Raw genomic sequence first — 14,828 nt, 5'->3', positions numbered from 1 at the left:
CTGATTCTCCATATATGCAAAACAATGTTGGAGTGAAAGATAGAAAGTGAATGTAAAACGTACATGGTGCAAGCTTTGGAAATGTGAAATTTAAATCTCTAATGTTGGTCAAACAATATGTGACCACCAAAATATTTATTGAGGCTGTTGACGTTGTTTATCAGAAGTGATACTGCTTGATCTGCTGAGCATTATCAATATGTTCTCTCTGTTGTATGGTTCAGTTTTGTTTTTCTAATTCAAGATACTTGACTAAGTTGAGGTCTTTTCTAAATTTACTGGAGCTTTCATTACTAACTTGTGCAGCTGCTGCAGAAATATGGATGACGACACTTGAACAGATTTTCATTATTTTATGTTTTAGTTGTTGGATTTCTCCAAAGTGGGTGGGGGAATTTGCTATCTACTGACTGTGTTACTTGTTTTGTTGCAGAGCACAAAGTATCAGCTTGGGGCAGACTGCACCAGTGCTTGAAACCGTTGGCCCATGCCATGCCTGGTGGACGGCGGGGTCCGAGTCGGCAGCAGCTGAGCCGTTCAGCATTACCTTCTCTGCAGACGATTGTAGGTGGGACCTGTGGGAATGGGACTGGAATGAGGAACAGGTATCCAATGTCACAGTATAAACTAGATGCTGTAACTCTTTGCATTCTAAAATTGATGCTGTTGTATTGTTTAAATCGGAATATTCTCTTATTTCTGTAAAATTGTCCCTCGATACACTGGATGTTTCTAACTGGTTTGTATAAAACTACAAACAACTTCAGTTCTTGGGGAAGGAATCCTGCAAACTGGTGTACAAAAATAATCGCAATGTTTAGTTACATTTTTATTATGGATTTGTGGCATTTTTAGTCATGCACTCCTGAAGTTGTGATTTTTTTTGTTTATTCTGCAAAAACAAGACTAGTCAAAAGGAGTAAAACTTGAATTTTGATCAGATTATACTTTTGAATGATGTATCCAGTTTTAAGATATGAGGAAGACAGTGAGAAAATAAATCAAGAATACTATTTCAAATAAAAGTGAAAGCATAGGACTTGGTCGCTTTAATGGCTTCAAACTAATGAAAAACAAGTAATCTTTTATTGGAATGTTCTGCACGTGGAAACTTTTTATCTCCAAATCGATTCTTGGAGAAAGCAGCGAAGGCAAGAACCTGGCAGTGACTTGAAAATAGAAATTGGATGTAGCAAAGGGGACTGTAGAATGATGAATAAACTAAGATAGGCCAAGTTATCTCTTTTATCAAAAATTATCTTTCCATGACTGATTTTCATTAAAACTTAAATGAACATTCCAAAAAGTATTCACCTTTCTAAAAAAAAATACATTTTTTTATTTTCTTGCTTCTATATGCCTATTTATTTGACTGTCCAATAAGTAGGGCTGCCCTTTGATTGTGATATCATGTTGGAACCAGATCCTGTCTGCTGCAATGTACACTCCTCATAGAGAGTCACTGGATTTGGAGCTGATCATTGGATCAGCCTTTTTATTTGTGGGGGGGGAGGGGGGAGTTTAAAAATTCCTCCTGTCTTCAATGTCTAGCCCCTTATTCTGAGAATTCCCTATTAGTCCAAGACTGTCCCAGAAGGGAAAGCACCTTTTTATGCCTCTACCCTGCCAAATAATCTAAACATCGTGTATGTTTCAATAAGCTGCCTCTCATTCTTCTAAGTTCCAATGAATACAGACCCAATCTATTTGACCTCCCCTACAAAGACAGTCCCTCAATGTGGGATCAGTTCAGTGAACCTTCTCTGGACTGGTTCCAATGCCACAAGATCTTTCCCTAGATAGTGGGCCCAGAACTATTCATAATACTGCAGCTGTGAACGGACTAGTTTTTTGCATGGTTTGAGCAAAACCTCCCTTCTTTTATATTCCACTATTTGAAATAGAGGCTTCTCCATTATAATTGATATTAACTTTTATTTATTAGACTTAAAACACGAATGCATGGCTTCTATCCCAAACTGAATGTGAAATTCAATCCTGTTCTAATTTATTGAAGTTACTTTTTAACCTCTGGATTTAATTCTGTATTTTTCATTACTAGGTTTGGAATACCTTGCTCCATGATTAGCTGTAAAATGAATTTCTCTAAGAAATTGTCCCATACATCCTATTAACTAATTTTCCAGATTGCAATTATCAATCTGATTCTGCCAGCCTGCATGCAAATTTAAGTCACCCATGATTTTTGCAGTAACACCTATTTATTTCTTCCTTGTGTGAATCAATAATTATAGATAGCTTATACAACAGACTTTAGGGCGGCATGGTGGCACAGTGGTTAGCACTGCTGCCTCACAGCGCCAGAGACCCGGGTTCAATTCCCACCTCAGGCAACTGTCTGCGTGGGTTTCCTCCGGGTGCTCCAGTTTCCTCCCACAGTCCAAAAATGTGCAGGTTATGTGAATTGGCCATGCTAAATTGCTTGTAGTGTTAGGTGAAGGGGTAAATGTGTAGGGGAATGGGTCTAGGTGGGTTGCTCTTCGGAGGGCCGGTGTGGACTTGTTGGGCCGAAGGGCCTGTTTCCACACTAAGTCATCATCTAATCTTAATCAGTTAATTCTTTTGAAGAGGTAACAAGTAGGTTAGATCGGGGAAACTCAGTGGAAGTTATCTACCTAGACTTCCAAAAGGCCTTTAATAAGGTGCTTCACGGGAGGCTGTTGAGTAAGGTGAGGGCCCATGGTGTTTGAGGTAAGCTGCTGGCATGGATGGAGGATTGGCTGTCTGACAGAAGGCAGAGGGTTGTGATAAAAGGTTATTTTTCGGAATGGCAGCCAGCGACAAGTGGTTCGGTTTTGGGGCCGCAACTGTTCACTTTATATATAAATGATCTAGATGAAGAGACTGGGCGCATTCTGGCAAAGTTCACCGATGATACGAAGTTAGGTGGTCAGACAGGTAGTTCTGAGGAGATGGAGAGGCTACAGAAAGATTTAGACAATTTAGGGGAATGGTCCAAGAAATGGCTAATGAAATTCAATGTGAGCAAATGTGAGGTCTTGCACTTTGGAAAAAACAACACAGGCATGGACAATTTATAAACGGTGAGAAAATTCATAAAGCCAAATTACAAAGGGATCTGGGAGTGCTAGTACGGGATTCTCTAAATGTTAACTTGCAGATTGAGTCCATGGTTAAGAAAGCAAATGTAATGTTGTCATTTATTTCAAGAGGGTTAGAATATAACAAAGAAAAGTTGCTGCCCTCCAAGCCTGAGCCAGTCCAAATGTATTGTCTAAACCTGTCAGTCAATTCCTAAGTATCTGTATCCCTCTGCTCCCCACCTACTCCTGCATCTGTCCCGACGCATCTTAAATGAATCTACCATGCCTGCCTCTACCACCTCTGCTGGCAACGCATTGCAGATGCCCACCACCTCTGTGTGAAGTACTTGCCGCGTGTATCCCCCTCAAACTTTCCACCTTTCAACTTGAAAGCGTGACCTCTTGTTATGGAATCCTTCACCCTGGGAAAAAGCTTGTCTCTATCCACCCTGTCTATACCCTTCATGATTTTGTAAACCTCAATCGGGTCGCCTCTCAATCTCCTTTTTTTCTAATGAAAACAAACCTAACCTACTCAACCTCTCCCATACCAGGCAACATCCTCATAAACTTTCTCTGCACCCTCTCCAAAGTGTCCACATCCTTTTGGTAATGTGGCGACCAGAACTCTGCACAGTGTTCCAAATGTGGCTGAACCAACGTCCTGTACAATTTTAACATGACTTGCAAGCTCTTATACTCAATACCCCGTCCAATGAAGGCAAGTATACTATATGCCTTCTTGACCACTCTATCCACCTGTGCAGCAACCTTCAGGGTACAGTGGACCTGCACTCTCAGATCTCTCTGCCCATCAACTTTTCCCAAGGTTCTTCCATTCATTGTATAGTTCGCCCTAGAATTAGTCTTGCCTAAATGCATCACTTCATATATTTGTCTGGATTGAACTCCATCTGCCACTTTCCACCCAACTTTCCAGTCTATCTATATCCTCCTATATTCTTTGACAGTCCCTTATGTTTTCTGCTACTCCACCAATCTTCGTGTCATCTGCAAACTTGCTGATCATACCAACAGTGCCCTCTTCCAGATCATTTGTATATCACAAACAAGAGTGGTCCCAAACACTGATCCCTGTGGAACACCACTGGTCTCCATTTTGAGAAACTCCCTTCAACTACTACTCTGTCTCCTGTTGTTCAACCAGTTCTTTATCCACCTAGCTAGAACACCCTGTGCACCATGTGGCTTCACTTTCTCCATTAGTCTACCATGGGGAACCTTATCAAATGCCTTACTAAAGTCCATGTATATGACATCAACAGCCCTTTCTTTATCTATCAACTTGGTCACTTTCTCGAAGAACTCTATTAAGTTGGTAAGGCATGATCTCCCCCACACTAAACCATGTTGCCTATCACTGATAAGCCAATTCTTTTCTAAATATAAATAGATCCTATCCCCCGGTACCCTCTCCAGCAACTTTCCCACCACTGACGTCAGGCTGACTGGTCTGACGTTACCCGGAATATCCCTATTACCCTCCTTGTACAGGGGAACAACATGAGCAACCTTCTAATCCTCCGGCACCTCCCCTGTACTTAACGATGCCACAAAGATATCTGTCAGGGCCCCAGCTATTTTCCTCTCTCGCCTCCCTCAGCAACCTAGGATAGATCCCATCAGGTCCTGGGGATTTGTCCACCTTAATAACCTCTAGCCTACCCAACACATCCTCCCTACTTATGCCAATGTGATCCAGACTAATCAGACTTCTATCTCTAATCTCCAAGGTTCTTCATGTTGCTCTCCACAGTGAACACTGATGCAAAGTAATCATTCAGAATCTCACCCATTCTCTCAGGTTCAACACACCGCCTTCCTTCATTATCCTTTGATGGACCAATCCTTTCTCTAGTTATCCGCTTGCTTCTTCTATAAGAATAAAATGCTTTGGGATTCTCCTTTAATTCTGCTTGCTAAAGCTATTTCATTACCCCTTTTTAGCCCACTTGATTCCTTGTTTAAGACTTGTCCTACTCTTCCGATATTCCTCCAGGGCCTGTTCTGTTTTTAGCTGCCTAGACCTTATGTATGCTTCCCTTTTCCTCTTGGCTAGTCGTACAAGTTCTCCTGTCATCCACGGTTCACGAATCTTGCCCTTCCCTTTCTTTGCCTTCGGGACATGCCTATCCTGCACTATCTTTAACCTATCTTTGAAAGCCTCCCACGTATCAAATGTGGACTTCCTTCAAATAGTTGTGTCCAATCCACATTTCCGAGCTCCTGCCTAATTTTGATATAATTGGCCTTGGCCCAGTTTAGTATTCTAAATATAAATGCAGTGATGTGCTACTGAGACTTTATAAAGCTCTGGTTAGGCCCCATTTAGAATACTGTGTCCAGTTTTGGGCCCCTCACCTTCGGAAGAGCATACTGGCACTGGAGGGTGTCTAGTGGAGATTCACAAGGATTATCCCTGGAATGGTAGGCCTAACATATGATGAACAACTAAGGAACCTGGGATTGTATTCGTTAGCGTTCAGAAGGTTGAGGGGAGATCTAATAGAAACTTACAAGATCATGCATGGCTTAGAAAGGGTGAATGCTGGGAAATTGTTTCCATTAGATGGGATACTAGGACTCGTGGGCACAGCCTTAGAATAGAGGGGGTCACTTTAAAATGAAAATTAGGAGTCATTTCTTCACGCAGAGAATGGTGGGCCTGTGGAATTCACTGCCACAGAGCGCATTGGAGGCTGGGACATTAAATGTCTTCAAGGCACAGATTGCAAGATTAAGAATTTATCAAGGAATTAAGGCATACAGGGAGAGTGCAGGTAAGTACATTGAAATGCCCATCAGCCGTGATTGGATGTGGAGTGGACTCGATGGACTGAATGGCGTTACTTCCACTCCTATTTCTTATGGTTTTATGTACTTTTAAGTCATCTTTCATAAAGAGCAGAATTTAGATTCAGCCACATAAAGTGGCAAACTATGAAATTGAGTCAGTCAACTGCAATAAAACAAGAACTGTCCCCTCAATCTAATGCACTATAACTAAAAAGATACATATTAGATCTGAATTTGTAATGTTGTTGTGCTTGCCACTTTGGTGGCAAGAACAGGAAGGCAGATTCCTACCTAAGTGGAATTAATTTAGATAAAGGGGCAGTACAAAGAGTTCTGGGTGTTCTTGTACACCATTCCTATTTCCTGACGAAGGGCTCATGCCCGAAACGTCTATTCTCCTGCTCCTTGGATGCTGCCTGACCTGCTGCGCTTTTCCAGCAACACATTTTCAGTTCTTGTACACCAGTCAATGAGGGTAAGCATGCAGGTACAGCAGGTAGTGAAGAAGACTAATAGCATGCTGGCCTTCAAAACAAGAGGGATTGAGTATAGAAGCAAAAAGGTTCTTCTGTAGCTGTACAGGACCCTGGTGAGACCACACCTGGAGTACTGTGTGCAGTTCTGGTCTCCAAATTTGAGGAAAGACATTCTGACTATTGAGGGAGTGCAGCGTAGGTTCACGAAGTCAATTCCTGGAATGGCGGGACTACCTTACGCTGAAAGACTGGAGCGACTGGGCTTGTATACCCTTGAGTTTAGAAGACCGAGAGGGGACCTGATTGAGACATATAAGATTATTAAAGGATTGGACACTCTGGAGGCAGGAAACATGTTTCTGCTGATGGGTGAGTGCCGAACCAGAGGACACAGCTTAAAAATACGAGGTAGACCATTTAGAACAGAGATGAGGAGAAACTTCTTCACCCAGAGAGTGGTGGGTGTGTGGAATGCTCTGCCCCAGAGGGCAGTGGAGGCCCAGTCTCTGGATTCATTTAAGAAAGAGTTGGATAGAGCTCTCAAAGCTAGTGGCATCAAGGGTTATGGAGATAAGGCAGAAACAGGATACTGATTAGGAATGATCAGCCATGATCATATTGAATGGTGGTGCAGGCTCGAAGGGCAGAATGGCCTACTCCTGCACCTATTGTCTATTAGCTGCAATACCTTGCTTTGTATAACAAGAAATGAGCCAGAACTTTTTTTTTTATGTAAACAAAATCCTGAAATTATCAACAGCAGATTTCAACATTTTTTGTTCTCCATGATTCTGAAATGAACGTCAAATCTGAAAGATAAACTATGGCTAATGACATCTGAGAATATTTATGTTGGAGCTGTACTGGACCTTGGTTATGCCATAACTGGAATATGGTGTTCAGTTCTGGATGCTGTGCTTTAAAAAGGCAGTGATTGCCCTGGAATGGCCGCAAAGGGGGTTCACCAGGAAGTTACCTGGGATGGGGCATTTCAGCTCGAGGTTGGATAAGCTCTGGTTGTTTTCTTTGGAGAAGAGAAGGCTGAGGAGTGGACCTGATTGAGCTATATAAGATCTTGAGGGACATGAGAGGGTTGGATAGAAAGCAGCTGTTAGTTGAGGGGTCAATAATAAGGGAGATTAATTTGAAGGCAAAGGGCAGGAGGTTTAGAGGGGATTTGAAGAGGATTTGTTTTACCCAGAAGGTGATGGAATTCTGGAATGCACTGTCTGGGAGGGTAGTTGAGGTGAGAAACATCAACCTTTTTAAAGTACTTATCCAAGTACTTTTTAATGTTATTAATATTCAAGACTGGACCTAGTGAAGGAAAGTGGGACTAGTGGTAGGTTTTTGGTGGTAGAGGTTAATGTGCTGAAGGGCCTCTTCTGTACTATATGATTCTGAGTAATTCAAAGCTGACAACTGTTCTAGTTTTGAGTTTTCACCTCAGATACTTCAGTATCTGAGGAGTCACAGATGGAACTGAACATGTGCAATTATCAATGAACATTGCCACTTCTACCTTTTTTTATGATAGTGAAGATCATTGCACCTGAAAGTGGTTGGGCATAGGAAATTACTTTGAGCAAGTCCTGCAGAGATGTCATGGAGCTGAGATAACTGACCTCCAACCACCTTTCCATCTCCATTTGTACCAGGTATGACTCTAACCAACAGAGCATTTCCCTACTTCTCACTGATTCCAGTATTGCAAGGGATCCTTGCTGCTGTATTCAGCCAAGTGTAGCCTTGATGTCCAAGGCCCTAACTTTCACCGGGCCTCAGGCTCTGTGTTTTTGCCTGTGTTTGAATTAAGGGTGTAATGAGCCAGTGCTTCTTGACAGCACTGTTGACAACTCAATCTACCACTTTGCTGATTGAGAGTAGATTGATAGGGGATGTAGTAGTCCTCTGTGTCCAGTACATTCTTGGGCAATTTTCCACATTGCTTTGTGGATGCTAGAGTTGCAGCTAGGAGAAAGTGAGGGCTGCAGATGCTGAAGATCAGAGTCGCCAGTGCAGTGCTGGAAAAGAACAGCAGGTCAGGCAGAATCTGGGGAGCAGGAGAATCACACTTTGGGCTTATGCCCGAATGTCGATTCTCCTGCTCCTTGAATGCAGAGTTGCAATTACACTGGAACAGCTTGACTAGGGTTGCAGCTAATTTTGGAAAACAAGTCTTAAATGCTAATGTCAGAATGTTGGCAGGGGCCGAGAGCTTTTACAGAACACAGCCTTCAGCCATTTCTTAATATCCCAAGGAGTGAATCAAATTGGATGAAGATTGGCAACTCTGGGGTCCACATGAAGAGGTCACAATGGATCTTTCACTTGGCAACTCTGACAGTTAATGCTTTTGCAATTATTTTCTGTGTCTTTTTGCACTGATGTCCTGGGTATCCACATAGTTGAGAGTGTGGGGTATTTATGACTATCCTTCTCCAGTTGAATATTTTAATTATTTCCAGTTTCCAGTTATGGCTGCATGTGGTACAACTGCAGAGCTTGGACCGGATCTGTTGATTGTGTGGGATTACTTGGATCTGTCTCTCTCATGCTGCTGTGGTGTTTGACATAAGTAGTCCTGCATTTGGAGCTTCACCAAGTTGACCCTTAATTTTTATGTATGCCAGGTTCTGCTCCTACTCTAGCATGTTTTCCTACTCTCCTTTTCTTTGAACCAAGGTTGATCCCAGGCTTGAAGGTAATGGTAGAATAAGAAATACGCAAGTCTGGAATCTTATTGGTCAGACTTTAGATTTACTTCCCTAAAGGTCATCTGTGAGCTTGATTTGTTTAACAACAATCATTCATTGTTTTGTGGTCACTATTAGATTCTCATTTAATTCCAGTTTTATAAATTGACTTCAAAATCTCAATTTTGAGTGAGATTCAAAACGCTAACTCTATTTCTGTCAGTTTTTCCAATATTCTGTGTTTGTTTCAGATTTCCAACATCCGCAATATTTGCCTTCTGTTCAAATTTGATCTGCTGTGATGGAATTTGAATTCCTGTCATGAAATATTTGACCTGACCCTCTGGATATAGTCCAGCTTCATTATTATTACACCACCTCCTCCCTATTTGTGTGGCAATGGGATTGGGATGTTTTAAGGTGTCTGAACAGACAAGTGAATCAGTAAAGGAATAGTCCTGTTTGCAATACTGAAATGTTTTGAGAGGAAGAGATGCACAAGAACATTCTTTTTTTAAAAAAAAAATGACCAGGAGTTCCACATGTTCCCATGAGCCCACTGTCTTGTTCTGTGAAGTAATGGCTGTTTTGATCTGTGTCCTTGACTCTCCAATATAGTGCTTGCCATTACATAACTCTTGACTGCCTTGTTGATCAAAAATCATCTGTTTCCCTTCAACCATTAAACATACTTAGTAATGGCTTTCTGGAGGGAAATAAAATCCAAAGGTTTTAAATCCTCTGAGAAGTACTCCTAAACACCATCTTATATAGGCAACCACTTTATTCTGAAACTGTATCCACTAGTTTCTAGATTCCTCCACAAGGGAAAACATTTTCTTGAATTCACTTCTCTGTCAAGCTCTCAAAATTATCTTCCATTATCCTAAACTGCAATGAATACTCTGTCATAGGCTCAATGTTTCCTGCAGCAAAGAAAGATGTCACAACATGGTGCCTTTTTATGAAATAAGCAAACATATGAGGAATCCTGTTCCCTGGAGCATTCTCCATGATAATGTCGCAACCAATCAATCGACTGGCCAATAATTGGCACCTTTTTCTCATGCAGTATAAATTATTTCTCACTTTTGAAATGTGGCATTCTTTTTGGCCTAATGGATGCAATATGAAAATCTTTGACGACATGATCAATTTGTTGTTCAGCAGTATTTGTGTTTTGGTTCAGTTTGGTAACTAGATTGGTGTCTTATGGTTTTGGGTTCATTCACTTTGCCATTACTGTTGACTGTTTCAGCCAAAATACTCCATAATTTTAAGACTGAGGAAACAAGAGTTACAGCATGAAAAGAGGACTTTCTGACCAGCATGCTTGCATTTTTTCTCTTTTCCAGCATTTGGCCTGTAGGGTCACCTTCTGGGTCAAAACAAAACTTCTTTAAATCCCCCTTAAACCTCCTGCCCCTTATCTTAAATCTATGCCCCTAATTTCTGACCACTCAATTAAGGAGAAATGTTCATCCTGTTTATGATCCTCATAATTTTGTATGGTTCAGTTGGATTCCCCCCTCTGCCTTCTCTGCTCTAACTAAACAATCCTAGCCTAAACTAACTAAAATGCTGAGAAATAAATAAAGAGAAACCAAAGATTGAACTGTATTTTTTTTCCCCCCCCCCAGACGGATTTTGGCTGTCAAAGCTACAGGAAGGAAATTTGATTGCTCCCTATTTACAAATCCAGCCATTAATTCATTGCAAGTTCAGAGTATAGAATATGTTGTGAATATCAAGTAAATATTCCTCAGAGCCTATTGGAAGCTATTTGCATTGACTGGTGTTTTCAGAAACCAAGATACAATCCCATGTGTCTCTGATATCCCAGATCTTGAAGACTGCTTACTGAACTAGCTGATTACTAACTATTATTCTTCTTTTGACTTATCTATTGACTGTCTATCTTTGTATGAGTGGAGGCGAGAATCAAAGAAACTTGGTATAAATCAAAGACATTAATTAGATTACCTTTTTTGTTCTACTATAGCAACTGTTAATAATAAATTATTTTTTAAAACAAAGCCTCAAGCTACCTAGTCTCTTCACGGGTGAGTTGCTACATCCCAGGCAATATACTGGTGAATCTCTTTGCAAGTTCTCTACAGCAATTACATCTTTCTAATATTGTGGCAGCCAGTCCGATACTGTAACTGAGGTCTAACTAGCATTATGTACAACTCGGTTTTAACCTCCTTGCTCTCTTATTCAATGCCTTGACAAATTAAAAGTAAGTATTGGACTTTATATGGAATTAAGAATCTACTGAGCAGCATGAAATCATTTGTTGATCATTGGAAAAGCCCATCTGATTTAATAATGTCCTTCAGGGAAGGAAATCTGCCAGCCTCACCTTGTTTGGCCTACACGTGACTCCAGACCCATAGCAATGTGGTTGCCCTCTCAGTTGCACCAACCACTACGAAGTCTCAAAGAAACGAAACTGGTCGGATCACCTGGTGTTGACCTTGGCACCAGAAAAGACTGAAAGAAACAGCCTTGTCAACCCTGCAAAATCCTCCTCACTAACATCTGAGGGCCAGTGCCAAAGTTGGGAGAGTATCTCTCAGACTAGTCAAGCAACAGCCTGATGTAGTCAGACTCGTGGAATCATAGCTTACGGACACTGTCCCAGACACCACTATCACCTCTCTGGATATGTCCTGTCTTAACTGCAGGACAGACCCTGCAGAGGTGGTGGCACAGTGGTATACAATCAGGAGAGAGAGTTGCTCTGGGAGTCCTCAACATTGACAAGTCTTGTGGCTTGAAATTAAGTGTGGGCAAGGAAACCTCTTTTGATTACCATGTACCATCCTCCCTCAGCTGATGATTTGGTACTCCATGTTGAATACTTGGAGAAAGCACTAAGGATGGGAAGGGCAGAAAATGTACTGTGGGTTGGGGGATTGCAATATCCACCACCAAGAATGGCTCAGTAGCAGTAGTACAGATGTGAGCTGGTTGGGTCCTAAAGGACATAGCTGCGAGGCTGGGTCTACGGTAGGTGGTGAGGGAACCAACAAGGATGGGAAAACCTACCTGACCTCATTCTTATCAATGTGCAAGCTGCAGATTTATCTGTCCATAACAGTTTCAATAAGCATGACCACTGCACCGTCCTTATGGAGACTAAGTCTCATCTTCACACTGAGAATAACTTCCATCATGTTGTGTGGCACTATCACCGTGCTAAATGGGACAGACTTCAAACAGATCTAGCAGCTCAAGACGGCATCCACAAGGTGTTGTGGGCCATCAACAGCAGCACAACTTTACTCCAACACAATATGTAACCTCTCAGCCCAACATATCCCCCACTGAACTATTACCATCAAGCCAGGAGATCAACCCTGGTTCAATGGAGAGGGCAGGAGGGCATGCCAGGAGCAGCACCAGGCATACTTGAGGATGGGATGTCAATCTTGTGAAGCCACCAAACAGGACTACTTGCATGCCAAACAGCATAAACAACAAGTGATAGACACAGCTAAGTGATCCTACAATCAACTGATCTGATCTAAGCTCTACATTCCTGCCACATCCAGTTGTGAATGGTGGTGAATAATTAAACAAATCACTGGAGGAGGAGGCTGCATAAATATCCCCACTCAATGAAGGAAGAGCCCAGCACATCAGCTTTTTGCAGCAATCTTCAGCCAGAAGTGTTGAATAGATGATCCATCTTTGCCTCCTCCAGTGGTCCCTAGCATTACTGATACCAGTCTTAAGCCAATTTTTGATTTACTCCAACTGTTTCTTAATGCCAAGAGCCTTGACAACATTCTGGCAGTGGTACTGAAGATTTATGCTCCAGACTTTGTCGCACTAGTACAGATGTCTAACACACTGCTGTCTAACCAGTACAGATACAACACTGGTATCAACCTGACAATGTGGAAAATTGCCCAAGTATGTCCTGTACATGGAAAGCAGGACAAATCCATCAGTTCACTCTCAATCATCATAAAGTGATGGAAGGTGTCATAAACAGTGCTATCAAGCAACACCTGCTCAGCAATAACCTGCTCAGTGATGCCTAGTTTAGGTTCTGCTAGGGCCACTCAGCTTCTGACCACACTACAGCTTTGGTTCAAACATTGACAAAAGAGCTGAATTCCAGACGTGAGGTGAGAGTGACTGCCCTTGACATCAAGGCTGCATTTGACCAAGTGTAGCTTTAAGGAACCCTCGTAAAACTGGAATCAATGGGTATCGTGGGGATGGGGGGAGGGCAACAATATCCAATGGTTGGGAGTCAAACCTGAAATGTTGGAAGATGGTCTTGGGCTTGGTCGTTGGACGTCAATCATCTCAGCTTCAGGACATCTCTACAGGAGTTCCTCAGAATAGTGTCCTCGGCCCAACAAAGATCAACAGAGGCAACGTATAAAAAGGAAGGAGAAGATTAAATGTGATGGTAAGTGAGCCAGTAGTATAAAGGAAGACTAAGAGTTTCTTTAGATATAGAAAGGGTAAAAGAGAGGTAAAGGTGAAATTGGGCTGCTGGAAAATAACGTTGGAGAGATGGTAGTGGGGAATAAGGAAATGACTGAGGAACTGAATGATTACTTCGTGTCAGTCCTCCTAGTGGAAGACATGAGTAATATCCCAAAAATTCAAGAGTGAGGGGGCAGAGCCGATTTATGGTGGTTATCACCAAGGAGAATGCGCTAGAAAAACTGAACGGCCTAAAGGTGGAGCAATCAGATGGATTATAACCCCAGCGATCTACAAGAGATAGTTGAAAATAGAGTGGAGGTGTTAGTAGTGATCTTTCAGGAATCGGAGATTTTCCAGTTCTCTGCGAAATATTAAAGTGACAACCCTGTTTAAAAAAGAAGTAAGGCAAAAGATGGAAAATAACAGAGCGATTTTAGCCTAACGTTGGTCATGGGTAAGATCCTGGAATCCATTGTGAAGGATGAGATTTCTGAATACTTGGAAGCATATGGTAAAATAGGATAAAGTCAGCATGGTTTCATCAAGGGGAGGTCTTTGAGGGAAGTAACGAGCATGTTAGACCAAGGAGAGCCAATGAATGTTATCAACCTGGGCTTCAAGAAGGCCTTTTGACAAGGTGCCGTACAGGAGGGCTGCTGAGTAAACTAAAGGTCATATTAGAGCCAAGGTGCTAGCCTGGATAGATGTTTGGCTGTCTGGAGAGAGCAGAGAATGGGGATAAGAGTCCTTCTCAGGATGGCAGCCAGTGACAAGTGGTGTTCTGCAAGGCTCAGTGTTGAGACCACAACTTTTCACATTCTACATTCACGATCTAAATGAAGAAACTGAGGGCATTCTGGCTAAGGTTGCATGTTCAGAGGATTGTATTTAAGATTGATATAGGTTCTTGAATATCAGGGGTTACAGGGAGAAAGCGTGAAATGGGGTTGTAAAACTTATAAGCCATGACTGATTGGCACAGATTCAATAGGCTGAATGGCCTAATTTCTGCTCCTATGTCTTATGGTCATAACTGGACAATATCCAGGCTTGGGCTGACAGGTGGCAAGTAACATTTGTGCCACACAAATGCCAGGCTATGATCATCTCCAGTAAGAGACAATCTAACCACTGCCCCTTGGCATTCAGCAGTGTTACCATCACTGAATCTTCCACTGTCAACATCCTGGGGGTTATCATTGATCAGAAACTAAACTGGACTCCCCATAAAAACACTAATTACAAGGGTAGGTCAGATGCTAGGAATACTGCAGTGAATAACTCACCACCTGACTCAAAGCCTGTCCACCATCTACAAG

The 14,828-nt window shown here is 42.0% G+C and overlaps 1 protein-coding gene across 1 annotated transcript in view; it reads left to right on the top strand.

Moving 5' to 3' along the window:
* The window catches only part of tmem39a (transmembrane protein 39A), a 75,784-nt gene that overhangs the window by 35,345 nt on the left and 25,611 nt on the right, over nucleotides 1-14,828 (top strand). The window contains exon 2 of the mRNA XM_087992762.1: nucleotides 434-605. Coding sequence (XP_087848888.1) covers nucleotides 493-605 — 113 coding nt within the window. The 5' untranslated portion in view covers nucleotides 434-492. The remainder of the gene's footprint in view (nucleotides 1-433; nucleotides 606-14,828) is intronic.

Source organism: Chiloscyllium plagiosum, unplaced genomic scaffold (assembly GCF_037043375.1).
Source record: "Chiloscyllium plagiosum isolate Xiang-an unplaced genomic scaffold, Cpla_swu_hap1 HiC_scaffold_12, whole genome shotgun sequence".
Lineage (NCBI taxonomy): Eukaryota > Metazoa > Chordata > Chondrichthyes > Orectolobiformes > Hemiscylliidae > Chiloscyllium > Chiloscyllium plagiosum.
Note: the sequence above shows the minus strand (reverse complement) of the source record. Positions and strands in the feature narration are given on the sequence as shown.